Genomic DNA, 24,307 nt, shown 5'->3' with positions numbered 1-24,307 from the left:
AGTTTTTCAATACCAGCACGAGGCCAGGTTTCTTCCCCTGTCTGTCGGTACCCACTATGCATCAGATTCTAAGGCCAAGTGGGCCTGTCAGTCAGGGTAAGATTCCCAGACTGTATTAGTCTATCAGCACACTCCTAGTGCCAAATATCTAGGCATAAAATGTCTTGCTGTAAATGCATGGTTCCAAATTTCTAAGGAGGTTTCATAGTGCCTTTGTGGTACCGCAGTCACACGCTGAGATAGTATGCCAGTAGTCACCCAGTACTCAATTCTCTGGCTGTGTTGGTCTGTTAGTACTAGCCTGCTGCCCAATGCCGGGGTTGTCATCCATCCGATTATCAGTTGATAGCACATGCTTTGGCCTGGTTTTGTAAGTTGGGACTGAATCACCACCTGTCTTATACCAGGTGTATAAAGCTGGTTGGTCCATCAGCACCTGCCTGATGGTAAATTCCCAGGGAGACTGATCTGCCACCCGTTCAGTGTTGAAATGCCAATCCTTCACCATTTTATGAAAATAATCTTCCCTTGTATATCAATTTGGTGTCATCAGTATATTGTGGAATTAAACCTGCCCCGGATAATGGCTCAGCAGGGGATTCAAAGGCAAACTGTCCTCCTAAACTGTTCCACAGGCTGTAAGCATCGCCTGGCAATGCCAGCTCCGGTGGGCAGGCAGTGGGATGCAGGCTCTGGGTGTTGCCCCGCCAGCCCTCCTGAGGCCGATGGATCTTCATGTGGGCATTCCGGCTCTTGATCTTGTAGAACATTCTGCAAGAGAGGAAATCATTAGGATAGCAATTTGTTTTTATAGACAACAAAAGCCTATGGCGGCTGCTTCCATTCAATATATAAGGAAACAAGGTTCAAACTACAAAAATAGGGGAAGACAAACCTACATAAAATACTGATGGAACATAATTTCCTCGTTGAGCAATGCTGTTTTGTCCAAAGCATCAACGACTATCAAAATCTGAAACAGTATTTAAAAAAAATGTAACTATATAATATTAAGTGAAGCACATTAATGGAATGCAGTTTTTATCCTCCACAGAAGAATGTAATGGATTTTTCAAAAGTTTTTCATTTCCAGACAATTACCATAATTTCATGCCTTGAGGTAGTCTTTTCAACTGGTGTTTTCTTGCTGAAGATTGAGGAGCAAAGGGTGTGCAGAATGGACTGCTGTTGGATTCTGCAATGGGATTTTAGCTAATCATTCTGATTTTAGGGACGACCCTCTTAGTAATTGGTTTGAACAGATTTCTCTGAGGTGAGTAAGGGTGGGTGAAGCATGTATGGCTAACCAGACGGTAAGGAAAGCTGAGATACTGGAGTAGGTAGGAATAGGGGGAGCCAATCGTAGGAGAGGATGCCCCTATAAAGCAGGGCTAATAAAGTAGATGGAATAGAATTTAGCCCTGGTGTTTCTATGGGGATGGAAAACAACACTAGTTTGTAGGGTGTTCTTCAAGTTTGTGTTTAAGTTTAAATCCCATTCTTTATTTCCATTATAAACTTATCGGTTACTTTGTGTATTTTATCTGTTCATCATTGTTGTAAACTATACATTTCTAGATTAGTTCATTCAGTGAGTTTTATCGGGTTAGGATTTCAAAGTTTCTTATGAACATTCCTTCCCAGAGATTTGTCTGCAGACCTGACGAATCCGTGCCCAACACAAGCATCTGAAGGTACAAACAAGGTCACAAGATGGAGTTGAAACCACAGGGCCCACTCCAGTGGTGTAAACCTTTGAAACTGCATTTTGGGCTTTGATCATTGAATGGCAAACAACTTCTTAAAGCTGTACCTAACGAAAACTGAATTCATGCTCGCAATTGCATTGCAATCAGGTAGGCCACAGGAAATCCGCTATATTTAATTTGGCCTGTGTCCACTTCCATTCACAACTGGTCCTTGGATGCTTGATTCCGGTCTGGGAAGGACATGGCTTGGTAGTTCGGACTGGATTGTTCCCAGGAGGCACAGGGTCAGAGCTGATTTGCATATAGCCACTGTCTAACCCAGGGTGGTGTGGAGTGCAAAAAAAACGATGGATTTAGGCCCAGATCCTTGTACTGGGGTGAATGTATGACATTGTTCTACATTCTGTCCATCAACTGTGTTTTTTGCAATTTTCACCCCGAGTGGGCCGGGTATGCTCAGACGTGAGTCCCAGGCTCTCCACACCACTGGAGTCAAGCTATCCAGGCTGATGAAGGCTGATAGCCAGAAACCGGTCCTTGGATGCTTGATTCCGGTCAGGGAAGGACATGGCTTGGTAGTTCGGACTGGACTGTTCCCATGAGGCACAGGGTCAGAGCTGATTTGCATATAGCCAGTGTCTAACCCAGGGTGGTGTGGAGTGCAAAAAAACGATGGATTTATGCCCAGATCCTTGTACTGGGGTGAATGTATGACATTGTTCTACATTCTGTCCATCAACTGTGTTTTTTGCAATTTTCACCCCGAGTGGGCTGGGTATGCTCAGACGTGAGTCCCAGGCTCTCCACACCACTGGAGTCAAGCTATCCAGGCTGATGAAGGCTGATAGCCAGAAACCGGTCCTTGGATGCTTGATTCCGGTCTGGGAAGGACATGGCTTGGTAGTTCGGACTGGACTGTTCCCATGAGGCACAGGGTCAGAGCTGATTTGCATATAGCCAGTGTCTAACCCAGGGTGGTGTGGAGTGCAAAAAAACGATGGATTTAGGCCCAGATCCTTGTACTGGGGTGAATGTATGACATTGTTCTACATTCTGTCCATCAACTGTGTTTTTTGTGATTACACATGGGCATGAATTGCACTTATGTTTCATATCCACCAGTTGTGAGCAATGACAATCCGTGATTATTGTCCATCTGCCTTTAGATGGATGGTGATTCAGTACTAAAATGGTTTTATGGTTTTACTGAGTTATTCAGCACTCTTCCCCGTGGTAATTAAGGAGTGTGTTTTTATTTTTTATTTTTGAGCACTCATCTTGTCAGTCAGCACCTTACTGAATCAAATAAGAAGCACCACTTTCTGGATTATCCCTTGCATGGTAAGTGAAGGAAGGTAGGGAACGATAGTTCCAAAGAAAAGCTATATCACCACCTCTGTGACATAGTTTACATTTAAAGAAGTGAAAGTGAGCCCTGATAACAAATAAAATAGTTACTGACCTCAGCGGTGTATGGATACCACTGGCATAGTGAAAGTTAGCAGACTGTAGTTGAGAAATGGCTGATCCTCTGAGCTGTAAATTACAAGACTGGTCCCAAAATAGGTAAGGTGAGTAACCTGTGGCTGCTTCTCTCGCAGAACTTAGCTGCCCAAAGGACATGATGATTCAGAAAAGGGGGTGGTGATGAACAGAGTGTCTGAATTAAGCAGACCACTCTTACCCAGTCCAAAGATCAGGGCTTGATCCATCACCGCTATTTAGCTCACAGCCCCATCCCAGCTCAGAACCTGGCTATATGCAAATTAGTCTGTCCCTGGCCCAGTGCATCATGGGAACAGGGCAGACCAAACTACCAAGCCAATTCTTCACCAGAAAGGAGACAAGCTTCCGGGGACCGGTTTCTGCCATTCCAGGCGTCGTCGGCCCGGCTTGCTTGAATCCTGATGGAGCAGTGAGCAAGGGACTCATGTCTGAGTATACCCTTCCACGCTTATGGTGGACAAAATGATTCAGAAAAGTGGGTGGTGATGAACAGAGTGTCTGAATTAAGCAGACCACTCTTACCCAGTCCAAAGATCAGGGCTTGATCCATCACCGTTATTTAGCTCACTGCCCCATCCCAGCTCAGAACCTGGCTATATGCAAATTAGTCTGTCCCTGGTTTAGTGCATCATGGGAACAGGGCAGACCAAACTACCAAGCCAATTCTTCACCAGAAAGGAGACAAGCTTCCGGGGACCGGTTTCTGCCATTCCAGGCGTCGTCGGCCCGGCTTGCTTGAATCCTGATGGAGCAGTGAGCAAGGGACTCATGTCTGAGTATACCCTTCCACGCTTATGGTGGACAAAATGATTCAGAAAAGGGGGGTGGTGATGAACAGAGTGTCTGAATTAAGCAGACCACTCTTACCCAGTCCAAAGATCAGGGCTTGATCCATCACCGTTATTTAGCTCACTGCCCCATCCCAGCTCAGAACCTGGCTATATGCAAATTAGTCTGTCCCTGGCCCAGTGCATCATGGGAACAGGGCAGACCAAACTACCAAGCCAATTCTTCACCAGAAAGGAGACAAGCTTCCGGGGACTGGTTTCTGCCATTCCAGGCGTCTTCGGCCCGGCTTGCTTGAATCCTGATGGAGCAGTGAGCAAGGGACTCATGTCTGAGTATACCCTTCCACGCTTATGGTGGACAAAATGATTCAGAAAAGGGGGTGGTGATGAACAGAGTGTCTGAATTAAGCAGACTACTCTTACCCAGTCCAAAGATCAGGGCTTGATCCATCACCGTTATTTAGCTCACTGCCCCATCCCAGCTCAGAACCTGGCTATATGCAAATGAGTCTGTCCCTGGCCCAGTGCATCATGGGAACAGGGCAGACCAAACTACCAAGCCAATTCTTCACCAGAAAGGAGACAAGCTTCCGGGGACCGGTTTCTGCCATTCCAGGCGTCGTCGGCCCGGCTTGCTTGAATCCTGATGGAGCAGTGAGCAAGGGACTCATGTCTGAGTATACCCTTCCACGCTTATGGTGGACAAAATGATTCAGAAAAGGGGGTGGTGATGAACAGAGTGTCTGAATTAAGCAGACCACTCTTACCCAGTCCAAAGATCAGGGCTTGATCCATCACCGTTATTTAGCTCACTGCCCCATCCCAGCTCAGAACCTGGCTATATGCAAATTAGTCTGTCCCTGGCCCAGTGCATCATGGGAACAGGGCAAACCAAACTACCAAGCAAATTCTTCACCAGAAAGGAGACAAGCTTCCGGGGACCGGTTTCTGCCATTCCAGGCGTCGTCGGCCCGGCTTGCTTGAATCCTGATGGAGCAGTGAGCAAGGGACTCATGTCTGAGTATACCCTTCCACGCTTATGGTGGACAAAATGATTCAGAAAAGGGGGTGGTGATGAACAGAGTGTCTGAATTAAGCAGACCACTCTTACCCAGTCCAAAGATCAGGGCTTGATCCATCACCGTTATTTAGCTCACTGCCCCATCCCAGCTCAGAACCTGGCTATATGCAAATTAGTCTGTCCCTGGCCCAGTGCATCATGGGAACAGGGCAGACCAAACTACCAAGCCAATTCTTCACCAGAAAGGAGACAATCTTCCGGGGACCGGTTTCTGCCATTCCAGGCGTCGTCGGCCCGGCTTGCTTGAATCCTGATGGAGCAGTGAGCAAGGGACTCATGTCTGAGTATACCCTTCCACACTTATGGTGGACAAAATGATTCAGAAAAGGGGGTGGTGATGAACAGAGTGTCTGAATTAAGCAGACCACTCTTACCCAGTCCAAAGATCAGGGCTTGATCCATCACCGTTATTTAGCTCACTGCCCCATCCCAGCTCAGAACCTGGCTATATGCAAATTAGTCTGTCCCTGGCCCAGTGCATCATGGGAACAGGGCAGACCAAACCACCAAGCCAATTCTTCACCAGAAAGGAGACAAGCTTCCGGGGACCGGTTTCTGCCATTCCAGGCGTCGTCGGCCCGGCTTGCTTGAATCCTGACGGAGCAGTGAGCAAGGGACTCATGTCTGAGTATACCCTTCCACGCTTATGGTGGACAAAATGATTCAGAAAAGGGGGTGGTGATGAACAGAGTGTCTGAATTAAGCAGACCACTCTTACCCAGTCCAAAGATCAGGGCTTGATCCATCACCGTTATTTAGCTCACTGCCCCATCCCAGCTCAGAACCTGGCTATATGCAAATTACTCTGTCCCTGGCCCAGTGCATCATGGGAACAGGGCAGACCATACTACCAAGCCAATTCTTCACCAGAAAGGAGACAAGCTTCCGGGGACCGGTTTCTGCCATTCCAGGCGTCGTCGGCCCGGCTTGCTTGAATCCTGATGGAGCAGTGAGCAAGGGACTCATGTCTGAGTATACCCTTCCACGCTTATGGTGGACAAAATGATTCAGAAAAGGGGGTGGTGATGAACAGAGTGTCTGAATTAAGCAGACCACTCTTACCCAGTCCAAAGATCAGGGCTTGATCCATCACCGTTATTTAGCTCACTGCCCCATCCCAGCTCAGAACCTGGCTATATGCAAATTAGTCTGTCCCTGGCCCAGTGCATCATGGGAACAGGGCAGACCAAACTACCAAGCCAATTCTTCACCAGAAAGGAGACAAGCTTCTGGGGACCGGTTTCTGCCATTCCAGGCGTCGTCGGCCCGGCTTGCTTGAATCCTGATGGAGCAGTGAGCAAGGGACTCATGTCTGAGTATACCCTTCCACGCTTATGGTGGACAAAATGATTCAGAAAAGGGGGTGGTGATGAACAGAGTGTCTGAATTAAGCAGACCACTCTTACCCAGTCCAAAGATCAGGGCTTGATCCATCACCGTTATTTAGCTCACTGCCCCATCCCAGCTCAGAACCTGGCTATATGCAAATTACTCTGTCCCTGGCCCAGTGCATCATGGGAACAGGGCAGACCATACTACCAAGCCAATTCTTCACCAGAAAGGAGACAAGCTTCTGGGGACCGGTTTCTGCCATTCCAGGCGTCGTCGGCCCGGCTTGCTTGAATCCTGATGGAGCAGTGAGCAAGGGACTCATGTCTGAGTATACCCTTCCACGCTTATGGTGGACAAAATGATTCAGAAAAGGGGGTGGTGATGAACAGAGTGTCTGAATTAAGCAGACCACTCTTACCCAGTCCAAAGATCAGGGCTTGATCCATCACCGTTATTTAGCTCACTGCCCCATCCCAGCTCAGAACCTGGCTATATGCAAATTAGTCTGTCCCTGGCCCAGTGCATCATGGGAACAGGGCAGACCAAACTATCAAGCCAATTCTTCACCAGAAAGGAGACAAGCTTCCGGGGACCGGTTTCTGTCATTCCAGGCGTCGTCGGCCCGGCTTGCTTGAATCCTGATGGAGCAGTGAGCAAGGGACTCATGTCTGAGTATACCCTTCCACGCTTATGGTTGACAAAATGATTCAGAAAAGGGGGTGGTGATGAACAGAGTATCTGAATTAAGCAGACCACTCTTACACAGTCCAAAGATCAGGGCTTGATCCATCACCGTTATTTAGCTCACTGCCCCATCCCAGCTCAGAACCTGGCTATATGCAAATTAATCTGTCCCTGGCCCAGTGCATCATGGGAACAGGGCAGACCAAACTACCAAGCCAATTCTTCACCAGAAAGGAGACAAGCTTCCGGGGACCGGTTTCTGCCATTCCAGGCGTCGTCGGCCCGGCTTGCTTGAATCCTGATGGAGCAGTGAGCATGGGACTCATGTCTGAGTATACCCTTCCACGCTTATGGTGGACAAAATGATTCAGAAAAGGGGGTGGTGATGAACAGAGTGTCTGAATTAAGCAGACCACTCTTACCCAGTCCAAAGATCAGGGCTTGATCCATCACCGTTATTTAGCTCACTGCCCCATCCCAGCTCAGAACCTGGCTATATGCAAATTAGTCTGTCCCTGGCCCAGTGCATCATGGGAACAGGGCAGACCAAACTACCAAGCCAATTCTTCACCAGAAAGGAGACAAGCTTCCGGGGACCGGTTTCTGCCATTCCAGGCGTCGTCGGCCCGGCTTGCTTGAATCCTGATGGAGCAGTGAGCAAGGGACTCATGTCTGAGTATACCCTTCCACGCTTATGGTGGACAAAATGATTCAGAAAAGGGGGTGGTGATGAACAGAGTGTCTGAATTAAGCAGACCACTCTTACCCAGTCCAAAGATCAGGGCTTGATCCATCACCGTTATTTAGCTCACTGCCCCATCCCAGCTCAGAACCTGGCTGTATGCAAATTAGTCTGTCCCTGGCCCAGTGCATCATGGGAACAGGGCAGACCAAACTACCAAGCCAATTCTTCACCAGAAAGGAGACAAGCTTCCGGGGACCGGTTTCTGCCATTCCAGGCGTCGTCGGCCCGGCTTGCTTGAATCCTGATGGAGCAGTGAGCAAGGGACTCATGTCTGAGCTGGGATGGTGCAGTGAGCTAAAAAACGGTGATGGATCAAGCCCTGATCTTTTGACTGGGTATGAGTGTTCTGTTTAACTCAGATGCTCTGTCCATCACCACCCCCTTTTCTGAATCGTTTTGGCCACTATAGGAGTGGCAGGGTATGCTCAGATGTGAGTCCCTTGCTCACTGCACCATCAGGATTCAAGCAAGCCGGGCCGAAGACGGCTGTAATGCCAGAAACCGGTCCCCGGAAGCTTGTTTCCTTTCCAGTAAAGAATTGGCTTGGTATTTTGGTCTGCCCTGTTCCCATGATGCACTGGGCCAGGGTCAGACTAATTTGCATATAGCCAGGTTCTGAGCTGGGATGGTGCAGTGAGCTAAAAAACGGTGATGGATCAAGCCCTGATCTTTTGACTGGGTATGAGTTTTCTGTTTAACTCAGATGCTCTGTCCATCACCACCCCCTTTTCTGAATCGTTTTGGCCACTATAGGAGTGGCAGGGTATGCTCAGATGTGAGTCCCTTGCTCACTGCACCATCAGGATTCAAGCAAGCCGGGCCGAAGACGGTTGTAATGCCAGAAACCGGTCCCCGGAAGCTTGTTTCCTTTCCAGTAAAGAATTGGCTTGGTAGTTTGGTCTGCCCTGTTCCCATGATGCACTGGGCCAGGGTCAGACTAATTTGCATATAGCCAGGTTCTGAGCTGGGATGGTGCAGTGAGCTAAAAAACGGTGATGGATCAAGCCCTGATCTTTTGACTGGGTATGAGTGTTCTGTTTAACTCAGATGCTCTGTCCATCACCACCCCCTTTTCTGAATCGTTTTGGCCACTATAGGAGTGGCAGGGTATGCTCAGATGTGAGTCCCTTGCTCAATGCACCATCAGGATTCAAGCAAGCCGGGCCGAAGACGGCTGTAATGCCAGAAACCGGTCCCCGGAAGCTTGTTTCCTTTCCAGTAAAGAATTGGCTTGGTAGTTTGGTCTGCCCTGTTCCCATGATGCACTGGGCCAGGGTCAGACTAATTTGCATATAGCCAGGTTCTGAGCTGGGATGGTGCAGTGAGCTAAAAAACGGTGATGGATCAAGCCCTGATCTTTTGACTGGGTATGAGTGTTCTGTTTAACTTAGATGCTCTGTCCATCACCACCCCCTTTTCTGAATCGTTTTGGCCACTATAGGAGTGGCAGGGTATGCTCAGATGTGAGTCCCTTGCTCACTGCACCATCAGGATTCAAGCAAGCCGGGCCGAAGACGGCTGTAATGCCAGAAACCGGTCCCCGGAAGCTTGTTTCCTTTCCAGTAAAGAATTGGCTTGGTAGTTTGGTCTGCCCTGTTCCCATGATGCACTGGGCCAGGGTCAGACTAATTTGCATATAGCCAGGTTCTGAGCTGGGATGGTGCAGTGAGCTAAAAAACGGTGATGGATCAATCCCTGATCTTTTGACTGGGTATGAGTGTTCTGTTTAACTCAGATGCTCTGTCCATCACCACCCCCTTTTCTGAATCGATTTGGCCACTATAGGAGTGGCAGGGTATGCTCAGATGTGAGTCCCTTGCTCACTGCACCATCAGGATTCAAGCAAGCCGGGCCAAAGACGGCTGTAATGCCAGAAACCGGTCCCCGGAAGCTTGTTTCCTTTCCAGTAAAGAATTGGCTTGGTAGTTTGGTCTGCCCTGTTCCCATGATGCACTGGGCCAGGGTCAGACTAATTTGCATATAGCCAGGTTCTGAGCTGGGATGGTGCAGTGAGCTAAAAAACGGTGATGGATCAAGCCCTGATCTTTTGACTGGGTATGAGTGTTCTGTTTAACTCAGATGCTCTGTCAATCACCACCCCCTTTTCTGAATCGTTTTGGCCACTATAGGAGTGGCAGGGTATGCTCAGATGTGAGTCCCTTGCTCACTGCACCATCAGGATTCAAGCAAGCCGGGCCGAAGACGGCTGTAATGCCAGAAACCGGTCTCCGGAAGCTTGTTTCCTTTCCAGTAAAGAATTGGCTTGGTAGTTTGGTCTGCCCTGTTCCCATGATGCACTGGGCCAGGGTCAGACTAATTTGCATATAGCCAGGTTCTGAGCTGGGATGGTGCAGTGAGCTAAAAAACGGTGATGGATCAAGCCCTGATCTTTTGACTGGGTATGAGTGTTCTGTTTAACTCAGATGCTCTGTCCATCACCACCCCCTTTTCTGAATCAAAGGACATGATGACATGTTCTTGCTTAGTCTAGGGAGTTTACAAACAGAAAGTGTACAAAAGACAGTCGAGGCTCCGCTGCAATGGCCAACATGCACCCCTATTAGCCTTCTTCCATTCTAGGAGGAAGGATGGATAACCATACCTCCAATGACGTGTAAACTCCCTAAGATATCTTTAACAATGGAGTTGATTCCATATCTGGCCATTCCAAATGGCCTCCCTGCAGCTCTTGCGTTTGCCTGAGCTGCACAGACCACTGTGGAGAGCAGAGTCTTTACGTCATGCCCTGTAGAAAGAGGCAATGCAAGTCATGGGGCTGTGCCATGTTTTTTCTTGGGCAGAGACATTTTATTTTCAACTGAGATCTTTACCATTTACAAGTTACAATCCTTTCTGGTTAAAAAGATGGGTTGTGCCCCCACAACATACTCATGCCCTGCATAGCATCGCACAGCACTACTGTACCTTGCGTAAGCACCTCATTTAACACGCCTTCCACAATATTTGTAAACTCTTATCAGCACTGAACAAACCAGGCTCATCTTGTACACGCATCTTATCAGTTACGCATAGACACCTTGGTTGGGGTCCAAACCCACAACAGCCCATTGCCATCCAACCCTTATATCAGCGTTTCCCAAATTGTGAGTTGTGAGCCGCTTTTTGGTGGGTCACGAAAATTCTGGCCTATATTTAAGTAATATTTAAAATTATAAGCCCTGTTTGTGCACCTAAGGCAAAGGTGTTTAACTCCATCCTTAAGTCCAGTTTTAAAACAAATCTTTGCAAGTATTCCCAATCAAGACTACGGGTAAACCTTCCAGTATTTGTTGCTACAGTTTTTTTTATTTCACAGAGCCATTTCAACAAAAGAATGTGCTACTGAACATGAGCATACATAACCAAGGCACTTGTGTATGACTTTCATTTATAAATTGAAAAATATGGATGTGGCCTAACAGCCAGAGCTGCTGAACTGGGAACCAGGTTCGAGTCCTGGCATTGGCTCAACTTATTTTGATCTGAGACAAATTACTTAATCATTCTTAAAAATAAAATCATTCTGACCTTGAATAATGCAATTTGGTACTGAGGTAAAGCACTGCCATGCTCTTGGGTCGCGTTTGCACTACATAAAACTGATATATATATATTTATTCCTAAATGCACCAATGGCCCTTATTTTAACATTAACATTGATATGAGGCCTTACCCTTTATACTGCGGCATAAGTTTTTTTCTTCAAATTTGCTAAAATCACTGGTATCAGCCCCAAGATTTTTCAGAAGCCTTATGATTTCAGTGAACGGATATCGCAGGCCAGCACTCCATTCAGGAAAGTGTTCTGACTCTAGTGCAGTTCAACAGCTGCCACTTTTATGGGCAGACCAATATCTTGGCCACAGCCTGATTTCGAAGGGCCTGGTCAAGGTCGTGACGTGTACAAATGCGTGAAAACATAAAAAAATCGCCACCGCCTCATGCCCATTGAAGGATGCTGAATAGGAGAATCTTGGATACTTTTTCGCCTACTTGAGTGAAGCAGCCCATACCTGTATCCTTATACTGAATAAATTACAGGATAAGATCTAGTTTGACGATCATTGACAGCAGGAACACCATGAAGAATTGATGCATGTTTTGTGAGTAAAATTAGACCAGGAATACGGGAGTTTGCATTCAAAGACATTGGCACTGGCGGTGCTTCAACGGGAGAACGTATTGTTCATTCTGCACCTGGGCTTTAAGATCCCCCAGCGACCAGCCTTTACCAGCTGTTGAAACTAAATTTGTTGTTTCCTTCAGAACTCTCCACATCCCTGTGAAAACCAGTTTGAGTTTGGGTGATTCTGGTCCCACAATATCCTGAGGAGGCCATAATTGAAAGGCCGAAACTCGTCAACCCCCTACTATCCAGGATCAAAGTCACTTCTTCAAAAAGAAAGAGATATATATGTAACCCATCTGGTCCTAGAGCATAAAGTTATTGTTTGAGGCAATTAATCAAGCCATGTATTAGATCAGGGGTCTCCAAACCGGTCCTGGAGGGCTGGATCCATGCCAGATTTTGTGCATATCCCCATTTAGATACATGTAGTTATTTTAAAAATATGGCATGGATCCGGCCCTCCAGGACCGGTTTGGAGAACCCTGTATTAGATGGTCGATTTTGATTTGACGTTCTTACCTGAAGACGGTATTTATCTATTGTCATTGCCTTAACAAAAGTTATCCGTCACTGCGGTTACTCGTGTTCACCTATTTGACATTACGCTTGTTATTGATTTCCCTTACTTTCTTATTACTTTGTATGATTGATTGATTGTAGTATTCTTAACAGCTTATGTAACTCACTATTATTATTTTTGTAAGAATGTCATACACATTTTTTGACAAAAAACAATTAAAAGCCAAAACAAGAAATTAATTGTGCGGTCACTGTTGACCCCTTGACTTTTTGGACAGTAATGCCTCTAAACAGTTAAGAGATTTACACTATATCTATTAACATGATTAATGATACTAGGCTATTTTATTCTGCCAGAGGTGAAAAGTCTGCCTCTTGACAATTCATGGAATTTATCCTGCTAGAGTTTCTTCTTCTGTGTACATCGAAGGAGGTGTGTCGTGAAATGTCGTTCAAAAACTGGGTCGTGGTTGCAAAACGTTTGGGAAGCACTGCCTTATATGAAGAGGGGAGCACTTACTTGCCACATTGTTTGCAGGGGAAACATCCGATTGCAGAGGCACAGGATGAAGCATGAATCATCTCGCCTCTGTGGTGAGGATTTTTGTGCGGGGGGCAGGAAGGCATCTAAAGGAAGAAGAAATCAATAAGCCCTTTCAAGAGGAGACCAATCACATCATCACACCCTGTGACTGTCAGCTTCCTTTCCCCAGGAGAATGCATTGCCTTCCCATCCGAGGCTGGGGGCTGTGCCATAATCCCCTCGCACTATACCCCTCTCAGTAGAGGACCATCGCTCAGAGAGGAGCAAAACCTATTCTATCTGTGTTATAGCGGTGGGGTTGCTATGACCCCTGTTGTTACATCAGAACCACATTTACTGCCCCAGGGTACTGTGCCTGAGGAGGTGTGGGCTCTCATGGGCTTGCAATCAGGTTGGGTGACTTTTGTGGTTGCAGTAGGGGGGAAAGGAAGTTGCTTTTGAGTTTTAGTGATTGGAAAGTGGGAGAAAATGGGCATACATTCTTGCATGACTGCATGCCCACAGTTATTTTAATACAGCTGTCCCAAGTAGTAGTAATTCCCATTCAGTTGTGGCAGGTGGCGTAGTGTAATGCATCTGCACTCTGTAAGTCAACAACTGATGTACGCTTTTGTTTGGCTGTAAATTGGGGCAGGCTTGTATATTTGCACCTGATAGGAGACACTCAAGCGCTTGAACATACTGATGCTGAGTTCTGGTCCCTGGTACTCACTTTTATGTGCCCTCCCTGGTTGATGCTTCCTTCTCCACAGTGGGCACTCCGCTTTCGCTGTAGCTGCATCATCTTTTTGTGCAAGTAATAATACTCTACACACTGCAGCGTCCCCCTGGTCCTCACCTTTTGACAGAAAGAGAAAAGCTTGAGTGTCTCAAAAGGTAGAGGTCATGTGCTATGTTCTTTGTCCAGGGTGTGTGCTGTATTGTTCTTAAGGTGCATGTAAAAGGAACAGTTGATGGACAGTATGCTGATCAATGACAAACATTCAACCTAGTACAGAGATTTGGGCCTAAATCCATCGTTTTGTTGCTCGCCATGCCATTCCAGTTTATACCCAGCCATTTGCAAATCAGTCTTGAGCCTGTTCCCCATGGGGACCGTCCTGCCCGAACTCCCAGGCCAGGTTCTCCCTGGACTGGAAACAAGCATACTGGGACCGGTTCCGGGGCATCAGCCCTCATCAGCCAGGCTAGCTTGACTTCTGTGGCATGGAGAGCATGGGATCCACACCTGGGCATACCCGTCCTACTTGGGGTAACAAATGCAAAAAAAGAACAATTGATGGACAGAAGGGTAGGGCAGAACATTGCTTGGAAAATAGGATGAAGCCTGATCTCACCATCATTTGAATGCTGTGGAAGTCTTTCTTGTGCAGCGCAAAGGCTTGATTGAAAAGACGGCGCTCATGGGGATTCCAAACATCGCTGCCTGAGATGGGACAAAACAGAAGTCAGTGTTGAATCCAGTTGAGCAAAGCCTGTAACTGTAGTCCGGTATGTGAGGAAGGCTGCAAGAGTGCTGGGCAGTGATGTATTCATACGTGTGAGTGAGCGGTGAGACGGCTGACGCGTAGGCAATGTGTGCCACAGACCCATGAAAGCGGGTATACCTCACCTGTGTAATGGTAGTCTGCCAAGGGGTGGGATGTAGGCCACCGGGGGTCCTTCAGCAGTAGCCTTTCCAGAGCTGCCTAAGACAAAAGAGATAGAGAACCTACTCACTGACATGGCCCAATACCAAACCTCCCTTTACCCCGTTTGTTTCTGCAATCAAATGGAACTATAATAAGACAGCCTGGATTTAACTTTTTCTACTCCCTGATCTCTCCCCAACATATCAGTTCAAGTGTGTCCACTGCTACTCAGCACCTGAGTGTCTATAATAGTGTATGTAATGCCATATTACCAACACTTGCATTGTTCACTGTTTCCATTTGTAGTTTTTCAGAGTATGGGCATCCCTTACATTTTCTTTCACTGACCGAAGTAGACGTGGCCTAATCTTGGTTTGTATGGTTAGAGAAGGTATGTCATTGTATCATCATTAAATCTCTTGAGTGTCGCCAACCTATCTCTGACTCTCTTTACGCATTGAAATCCTATATACAATGAGTTCTTCTGTATGTAGAGGTTGAAGCGCAGATGATGGCACAGCATGCACAACAGCCAGCATATCTAAATCAAGAGGTCAGATCCCTGTGCACAGTGCCTGCCTGAACACTGGAACCTTCATTAGCTTACTTCCCTGGTACACCACTGCAGGTCAACATATGGCTTGCCTAATGTTCCTCAGCCTTTGTGAGTTTTTATTGCTTTCTGCTTCACAGTGGCAGTTGTTTGGTACAATGTTTCTCCAGCTCGATTTGGAGGCAGCCTTCACAATTTGGAGGCGCTCATCTTGAAATGCTGTCTGAATCACTTCATCTTACATCAAAGATTTAGCCTTGGAACTTTCAATCACTAACCTTATGTGCACTTTGTCTCATTGGGTGCAGCTTTCCCTTCTGGTGTTGCTGGCTTGCAGTAAAAAGCAGCATTGTCAGTTCAGGGTCTGCCTTCACCCTCGAGCTGGTGTTTCCGTAGCTAGATGATCCACTTTGAATATCGTTTACGAGGAGCTGATCCTTGGAACAGTGAAATCGGTGGCTTGTGATAAGTGTTGAATCTAGACAGATGTCAATAATCTGTGTTCATATGGACAACTATCTCCAAGTCTGCCACTTACTTCCATTATCATTACCAAGTGCTGCTGCTCCTTCAGTGTAAGGATTATACTAACCAGTGGCGTAACGAAACTTGAGGGGGTCGCCCTGCAAGGTGCATGGAGGAGTCCCCTCATGCTCCAGACTTAGTCAGAAGCTCTCTGGCCCCCGTGCACAGTGCCGGAGGGGAACCCCTGAAGCTCGGGGGTCCCCCTGCATCACGGGGTCTGCGGGGGCTGTTGTTACACCACTGCGTCTAAAATACGCAATCAGGGCTCTCTGCCCTGGTCTTCTGGGAGTACTTCAGCTCCTCGTTCACAGGGACTAGTACCAATCACAAGTTCCAATTTTGACCGTGGTCTAAGTAGACAATGGTAGTATTAGCCAGAAGTACTTTTGTAGTTGCTCCCCTTGTCTCTCGGAGTACAGCAAGAGATCCTGCAACAGTGCTGTTAATGACGCCAGAGTTGATGGTTCAATTGGTAAAAAATCTCAAGTCAAGGAGGCGCTCTGATATTTTTATTGTGTTCACCTCCCTTTGGGGGGGTTGCATGACACAGTCCGTTGGGAACACTTGTCCAAATAATTCTAGCAAAGGGGGTAATTTCTCCTTCGCAGCTGTCAGCCGTTCATAGTCTTGTCTCTGACATAACATGCATGAGGATGCCTTTGATCATGATGATCGCTCCCACCTACACAAGCTATCTCGAAGAAAATGTAATCTAATATCTGCAGTAAGTGAAACCCACAAGCTCAGTCCTTTTAAACCTCCCAGCTTCACGTGTGTAGGGTACATGCTTCTGTATCTTGGGTACCCACAAGGTGACAGCACGTGGGAACCTGCCTTGAGATCCAGTTTGGAGAACATTGTGTTGCGCCATAATGTCACAGATAGGTGAGCTTAATGTGGTGCTCATCTCATGGCTTTTCAGTGGTGTCTGCCTCTTGTAGCTTCTTGAGAGCATGGTTGACCTTGGAACCACACTGAAGAGAATTTGGTAGAGACGCAGATTCCCTTGCTGCACTGTTTTATCTATGTGTAGCCTCACACCTCCTTTCAAAGGTAGCTCATCTGCATGAAGAACTGTATTTGAGCATGTCTTTGAGGTCACAGGTGCATACATTTTCAGTGAGATGTACTGGCTCTAATGCGTTATCATTACTGAAGCTTAGAAGCATTCTCACAGCAGCCTTAGTAGATAATATTTTTGTAGCCACTTCTGTCCAGTTTCAAGGATACTTAAAAGGTGCATCAGGGCAAATCCTGGAACAGAAGAATGGCCAGTGTCTGCAATAAAGTGGTAGAGACTGACTCCATATGCGCATGGCTGCAAAAACGCATTAAGGTCAGGCAACTTGGCACGGACGGTCTAGGAAGACAGGGCCATCTACCACCCCACAAGATGGAGTATGCCGTGACCACTGCCAAGGACAATGTAAAAGTATGGGCATGGCCACTGAGTGATTAATAGAAAAGAAAAATAATAAGTAGGGGGAAAGGAGAACATTCAGACGTTTTTACACCAAGGATGTCAATATCAAAGTAGCAATGAAAGATAAACCAACATCTAAGTATAAATTGTCATTAGTAGCCACAATCGAGGAAGCCTCAGAAATGAAAGAAAAATTAATCCTCAGACTTTGGAGACAGCTAATACACATAATTAAAGCAGATGCAGTTAGAGGAATAGACAAAGAACAGGAGCAAACAAAAACAAAAGGGCATGCAACATCTCTTTGTGCTGGGAGCACTGGTTTTCCAACTCAAGTAGAACTCTTATTCAGTCCACTAAGTCGGTATCCCCGAATGACCCGTGTCCCTCTTCAGTGCTCAAAGAAATTCATGAGCCTGTAGCGAAATGCCTAACCAACATTTTTAATTCTATGTTTCTATCAAGCATTTTTCTGTCAGCTTGGAAGAAGGCATCCATTCTTCCTCTTCTAAAAAAGCCTAACCTCGATCCAGACATTCCTTCTAGCAATCGACCTATTTCCAGACTTCCTTTCTCGACGAAGGTCATTGAAAACATTATAAATTCCCAATTTACCCAATTCATTAAGGAACACAGGGGCATATTATCAAGGGTGTTTATCTCCGCTTTTTTGGCTTTAAAAGCCAAGAAAGCAGAGATAAAATTATCTCTCTATTACCTAGCTGTCGCTAACACCAGTTAGCGACAGCTAGTAGGAGATAGCGACCATCTTGGGCCCCACTTTGCATGTCAGTGATATATATCACTAATGACATGCAAAGTGGGTGTGCCAAGATGTTAGCGACTGGAAACAGTCGCTAACATCGCTATCTCCTATTACCAACTTTTGGAGATATTCGCGCTAAGCACGAATATCTCCAAAAGCTAACACCTGCCCTTGAGCAGTTCTTAGCCATGTTATCCAATGGGAGGTGGATAACATGGCTAAGAGCATTAGCTCGATAATGCATGAATATCGCGGACTTTTTAGCGATATTCATGCATTGCGGCCGTTTTTTATCGCATTTGCGATAAACCTTGGTAATACCAAGGTTTATCTGCGGTAAAAATCGCCGCAGCTTAGCGGTAAAATTTTCTCTCTAACCAAGCGATAGCGATAATTATCGCTATTGCTTGGTAATATGCCCCACAATTTGTTAGACCCAACTCAATTTGGCTTTAGATCGGATAATAGCACCGAGACGGGGTTTATCAAAGCCACAGATGAACTTAAAACTATCCTTGATGAAGGAGGAAACGCAGCTGTGATCCTGTTGGACCTATCCGCTGCCTTTGACACTGTGGATCATCCAACATTATGCCATCACCTAGAGACCATGGGTATAAATGTACAGCCGTAGACCTACTTAGATCATTTCTAAATAATAGGGAAAATACTGTGGTACTACACAATTTGAGTTGAAAACATTTTCACTACCAAGCGGGGTACCGCAGGGGTCCTTGCTCAGTCCCTCTCTATTCAAGTTATACGTGGCTGAGCTTGCCCCGCTGATTCAATCTTTTGGTCTTTCACTTACTTCCTACGTAGACGACGCACAAATTGTGGTCTCGGTGGCAAACAAGACCAATAATAAGAGCATACAGCTTCACAACTATGAAAGAAATCGGCACCTGGATGGATATGCATTACCTTAAATTAAATTCTGATAAGACACTGGTAACATTCTTTGGTAACAACCCTCACTTTTGACTCCCGACTGCTGGCCATTGGAGATGGGCTCACCTCCTATTCCAACTACCAAGGTCAAAAGCTTGGGAGTGATTCTTGATAACAAACTTAAACAGGTTAACTCGATCATATCCACTTCTTATAATACTTTAAGAACTATTAGAAAGATCCTCCTCGGCATACCGGTTAGCGCCAGAAAAACAGTCATATCCTCTCTCATTTTATCTAAAGTAGATTGCTGCAACGGCTTATATATCAATCTGCAGAAACAATACCTCAATAAATTGCAGGCCCTGCAGAACTCAGCGGCCAGAGTACTTCTTGATCTTCCAAAACATCAGTCTGTATCCTTAGCCATCAAAGAACCACACAGGCTCACTGTCAGTAATTGTATCAAATTTAAAACCCTTTGTCTCTCCTTTAAGGTCCTACATGGCATGGGTCCAGAATGTTTAAGAAATACCATCTCCTGATATATACCAAACAGGAATCTCAGATCTCCGGGCACCTACTCAGTCACACCATCTAGATTTAAGAAAACCAAATGGGGAGGTAGCAGCTTCCTTGCAGGAGCCACTAGGCCTTGGAATACTCTGCCCCTTCAAATCAGATCCTCATCATCTCTGCTGGCCTTTAGAAAACTTCTTAAAACTCAGCTATTCAACAGGTAAGGATTAGTTACTTACCTGTAATCCTAGTTCTCTTCCAGGGGTATCCTCATCAAAGTCATAAGCATTAGAATATTCCCGCCCATGCGCGGGACCCCGGAAACAATATATTATATGTGCCCCACATATATATAGACATATATATATAAATATATATATATATAAAAATAAGCAATTGCAGCCAAATAAAACAATAGAGCTGGAATATGCCGTGAAGAATTTCCACAATACAGTGTATTTTGCATTAGAAACATGAGAAACAACACCAATGCTTGTTTAGAAACTGTTTTAATGCTTAGAAAACATTAGAAATTCTCATAACACACTGTAAGCATATACAGCTCCCAGGCTGCATTGCAAAATCCCAGTCTAAAAAGACTGAAAAGCTAACCTGTAGCTGAATGTACTAAAACTGACGCTGTGCCTTTAAGGCACCTCAGCCCCTAGCTTCCCATCATGCCTCAGGGGTTACAGTTAGGTCAGTTGTTCTTTTCGGAGACTGAAAACCAAACCATGGTAATAACAGGTTAAAAACCATCTCCTATGTAATAAACAAAGTCCTTTGCCCGGGGAGGCGGGAGGGTTGCTTATGACTTTGATGAGGATACCCCTGGAAGAGAACTAGGATTACAGGTAAGTAACTAATCCTTCTCTTCCAGGGGATCCTCATCAATAGTCATAAGCATTAGAATAGAGTAGTGAGCCTCACCTCATCCCTGCGGGCAAAGGAATCAACAGATAACATTCATATCCGTAGGCCCAAAAATAGGCCTTATTCTACCCAAATAGGTTTCTCAAGGAGGCTTGCCCTACTTGAGAATCCGCTCTGGAATCAGACTCTAGGCAATAATGCCTTGTAAAGGTATGGACTGATTTCCATGTCGCAGCCTTGCATATTTCTGACATAGGAATGTCATGCAAAAAAGCTATTGTGGCTGCTTTCCCTCTAGTGGAATGAGCTTTGGGTGATTGCAACAAAGGTTTGCCAGCCAGCTGGTATGCTAGTTTGATACAAGAGACAATCCATCTGGAGATGGATCTTTTGGCTGCTGCAAACCCGGTCCTCATAGCACCATAATTGACAAAGAGTTGGTCTGTCTTTCTGGTGTCCTTAGTTTTTTCTAGGTAAAACTTTAGCACCCGTTTAAGATCTAACGAGTGCAACGACCTCTCAGCTGGGGTCGATGGGTTAGGAAAGAACGAAGGAAGGGTAATCGTTTGATTTATATGAAAATCCGATACCACCTTTGGAAGAAAAGATGGGTGAGCCCTCATTACTACTCTGTTGTGGTGAAACACAGTGTAAGGTTCCCTGGTGCAGAGTGCTTGTATCTCGCTAACCCTGCGCGCAGAGGTTATTGCCACCAAGAAGGCCGCCTTCCAAGTGAGATGCTGCAAGGAGGCCTTGTGTATAGGCTCAAACGGTGTAGACATCAGTCTGGAGAGAACCAGGTTCAACTCCCAGGGAGGAGAAGGATTTCTCACAGGGGGATAGACCTTCTTTAATCCCTGAAGGAAATCTTTCACCACTGGGACTTGAAAAAACGATGTTTGTGCAGGTGATTTTCTGTACGCTACTATGGCGGATAGATGAACCCTAATAGAAGCGTATTTCAACCCTGATGCCGCTAAGTATAGGAGGTATGGAAGAACTACCTCTTCTTGTCCTTTGGTGGGATCAAAGCCATGGTCCTTACACCAAATGAAAAATCGTTTCCACTTGAACGCATAAGACGCCCTTGTGGAAGGTCTCTTTGCCTCTCTTAAAATATTCATACATTCCGGAGGCAGATTTAAGTGTCCATATTGCAAGACCTCAGGAGCCATGCAGTCAGGTTCAGCGACGGGAGGTTGGGATGCAGGATCCTCCCGTTCATCTTGCTCAGCAGGTCTGGCCTGCACGGAAGACGTCTGTGTGGACACAGCGACAGATGTAACAGGTCTGGATACCACCATTGTCGCGGCCAATCTGGAGCAATTAGGATCATGTCCATGCTCGATCTGATGAACTTGGCCACCACCTTCGGAATCAGTGCCAGAGGGGGAAAAGCATAAGCGAACATTCCTGCCCACTCCAGCAGGAGAGCGTTCCCTTGCGTCCCTGGCCGGTGGAACCTGGACGCGAAGGCGTGGCATTTGGCGTTTTCGTCGTCCGCAAATAAGTCTATGTCTGGACGACCCCAGCAACGGAAGAGTTCTTCGACTACTTCGTCGTGTAGCACCCAGTCTGGCTGATCTTCGAAGTGCCTGCTGAGTGCGTCCGCTTTTGTGTTTAGCTCGCCTGGAAGGTGCACTGCCACCACCGACAGTCCCCGAGCCAGAAGCCAGTGCCATATTGTCTGGGCCTCCAGAGACAGAGGGCGAGATCGAGTTCCTCCCTGCTTGTTCAGATAGAACATAGTTGTAGTGTTGTCCGTCTGAACCAGGATTTTGTCCGTTGATATTGCTGGAAAGAACGCTTTGAGCGCCAGATGAACTGCTCGAAGCTCCAGCATATTGATGTGGTATGTCTGAAGGTTGGTCGACCAGCGACCCTGAATCTGAAGATGACCCATGTGAGCACCCCAGCCTTCTAGAGATGCGTCCGTTACCACAGACAGCGAAGGAAGAGGTTGCTGAAAAGGGACTCCCTGCAGGACATTCCGAGGGCGAGTCCACCACTTTATTGAGGTCAGTGCTGATTGAGACAGGATGATTCGGTCCTCCCAATCTCCAGTCGCTTGGTCCCACTGATCCTCCACAGACTCTTGTAGAGGCCGCATCCTCAACCTGGCGTTCGGTATTAGGAAGATGCAGGACGCCATGGAGCCCAAAAGAGACGCTACTTCTCGCACCTTTGGACGAGGAAACTGAAGTAACTTTTTGCATTTTTGCCCCATGGAAGACAGTCTCTCCTGCGAAGGAAACGCTCTTCCTAACTTTGTGTCTAGAACTGCACCCAGATAGTGGATAGTTTGCGTGGGCTGCAGGACTGATTTTTCTGTGTTCACGTGGAGGCCGAGCCTGTGTAGTTGTTGGAGACACAGGTGACAGTCTTTGGTGGCTTGACGAGGGGACGGACTCTTCAGGAGCCAGTCGTCTAGATATGGGTACACAAAGAGACCTTTTTTGTGTAGACACGCCGCTACCACTGCCATGCACTTGGTGAAGACCCTTGGTGCGGATTTGAGCCCGAAAGGAAGCACTTTGAACTGGTAATGCTTGGTCCCTACCAGGAACCTCAAGTACTTTCGATGACCTGGTGTAATAGGAATGTGGAAGTACGCGTCTTGTAAATCCACCGAACACATCCAATCTCCGATTTGTAGATGAGGACATATTTGGTGGAGTGCCAACATGCGAAACTTCTCTTTGACCACCCCTTTGTTGAGGAGTCGAAGATCCAAAATCGGTCTGAATTTGCCTTCTTGATCTCTTTTGGGGACAAGGAAATATCTTGAGTACACTCCTTTCCCCCTTTGGGAAAGGGGTACCTCTTCGATTGCGTTTTTCTTTAAGAGGACGCTCACTTCCCTTTTGAGGAGCTCTAGTTGGTACGAGCGAGACTTTTTTGGAGGAATCGGTTGTGGTTTCTTCCGGAAACGTAGTGCATATCCATTGCGCAGTATATTCAGCACCCACCGATCTTTTGTGATGCTGACCCACTCTGCCATGTGTTGTGCAGCACTTCCTCCCACTGGAGTGGGTAACGGCGACAGAGGAAGCCACTGCTCAGGCCTTGCCTCCTCTAGGCGTGGTAGAGGACTGATTATGTCCGCCTCTGCCTCTGCTCGACCTTCCTCCTCTGTATTGCGGCTTTCCTTGTGGCTTGTTTTGGGACCATTGAGGGGTTTGAACCCTCTGTTGGCCTCCCCGGTTCTTGTTGGTCTTGAAGCGTCGTTTGAACGGCGCTTTCTGTTTTTCCAGACCCACTGCCTTTACTGTGTCTAACTCAGTCTTCATACGGGCCATTTCCTGATCGGCATGCTCCCCGAAGAGTGAAGATCCGGAAAAAGGTAGATTGAGGATGCGCTGCTGGGCATCTGGTTTGAGTCCAGTTAAACGCAGCCAAGAGGACCTCCTCGCACATATTCCATGTGAGTAGTTATGTCCTGCTAGAAGGGCGTTATCTGCTGATGAACTAATCATTTGGTTTGCCACCAAACAGCCCTCCGTCACTGTCTCCTCAAAGTCCTTCTGGTCTTCCTTGGGCAATTTCCCTTTGAATCGTTCCATGGAGTCCCATAGGGCTCTATCGTACCTTCCCAGAAGGGCTGATGCACTAGAGACTTTCAGGGATGAAGCTGCTGTGCTGCATACCTTGCGTCCCCAAGAATCTTGCGTCTTCCTGTCTTTGTCAGGAGGAACTGACGAAGAAGGAGCGACTGTGTGATTCTTCTTAGCTGAGGCTACTATAACTGAGTCCGCCGCAGGCTCTCCTTTAACAAAGATAGGATCTGAGTCGGCCGGCCTATATTTCTTTTGGATACGTGCCGGTACTGCCCTGATCGTTGCTGGCGTGAGGAAAACCTCTTTGATTGGGTCCATTATCCCGGGAACCAATGGGAGCAAAGGCCGTGTATATGATTTGTGATGAAGGGTCTCAAAAATCACAGTAGTGGACACCTCTGGAGTAGCCATCTCTATATTAAGTTTGTGAGCACCCCTTTGCAAGACGTCCAGATACGTGTTGACGTCGTCAAGCGGGGAAGCTCTTGATCGAGGGCTGTCTGCCAGCGTTGGAGAGTAATCCCCTTTAGAA

At 46.8% G+C, this 24,307-nt stretch overlaps 1 protein-coding gene across 2 annotated transcripts in view; it reads right to left on the bottom strand.

Annotated features, from left to right (window-relative positions):
• Positions 1 to 368: 368 nt before the first annotated feature.
• Positions 369 to 24,307, bottom strand: part of LOC144781642 (uncharacterized) — a 213,622-nt gene continuing 189,683 nt past the window's right edge. For both annotated transcript variants that reach the window (XM_078660598.1, XM_078660599.1), the window contains 5 exons: positions 14,650 to 14,725; positions 14,375 to 14,463; positions 13,750 to 13,875; positions 13,014 to 13,120; positions 369 to 771 (listed from right to left, as the gene is read on the bottom strand). In XM_078660598.1, coding sequence (XP_078516724.1) covers positions 510 to 771; positions 13,014 to 13,120; positions 13,750 to 13,875; positions 14,375 to 14,463; positions 14,650 to 14,725 — 660 coding nt within the window. In that variant the 3' untranslated portion in view covers positions 369 to 509. The remainder of the gene's footprint in view (positions 772 to 13,013; positions 13,121 to 13,749; positions 13,876 to 14,374; positions 14,464 to 14,649; positions 14,726 to 24,307) is intronic.

The sequence above is a fragment of the Lissotriton helveticus genome, chromosome 9 (assembly GCF_964261635.1).
Source record: "Lissotriton helveticus chromosome 9, aLisHel1.1, whole genome shotgun sequence".
In the NCBI taxonomy this organism is placed as follows: domain Eukaryota; kingdom Metazoa; phylum Chordata; class Amphibia; order Caudata; family Salamandridae; genus Lissotriton; species Lissotriton helveticus.
Note: the sequence above shows the minus strand (reverse complement) of the source record. Positions and strands in the feature narration are given on the sequence as shown.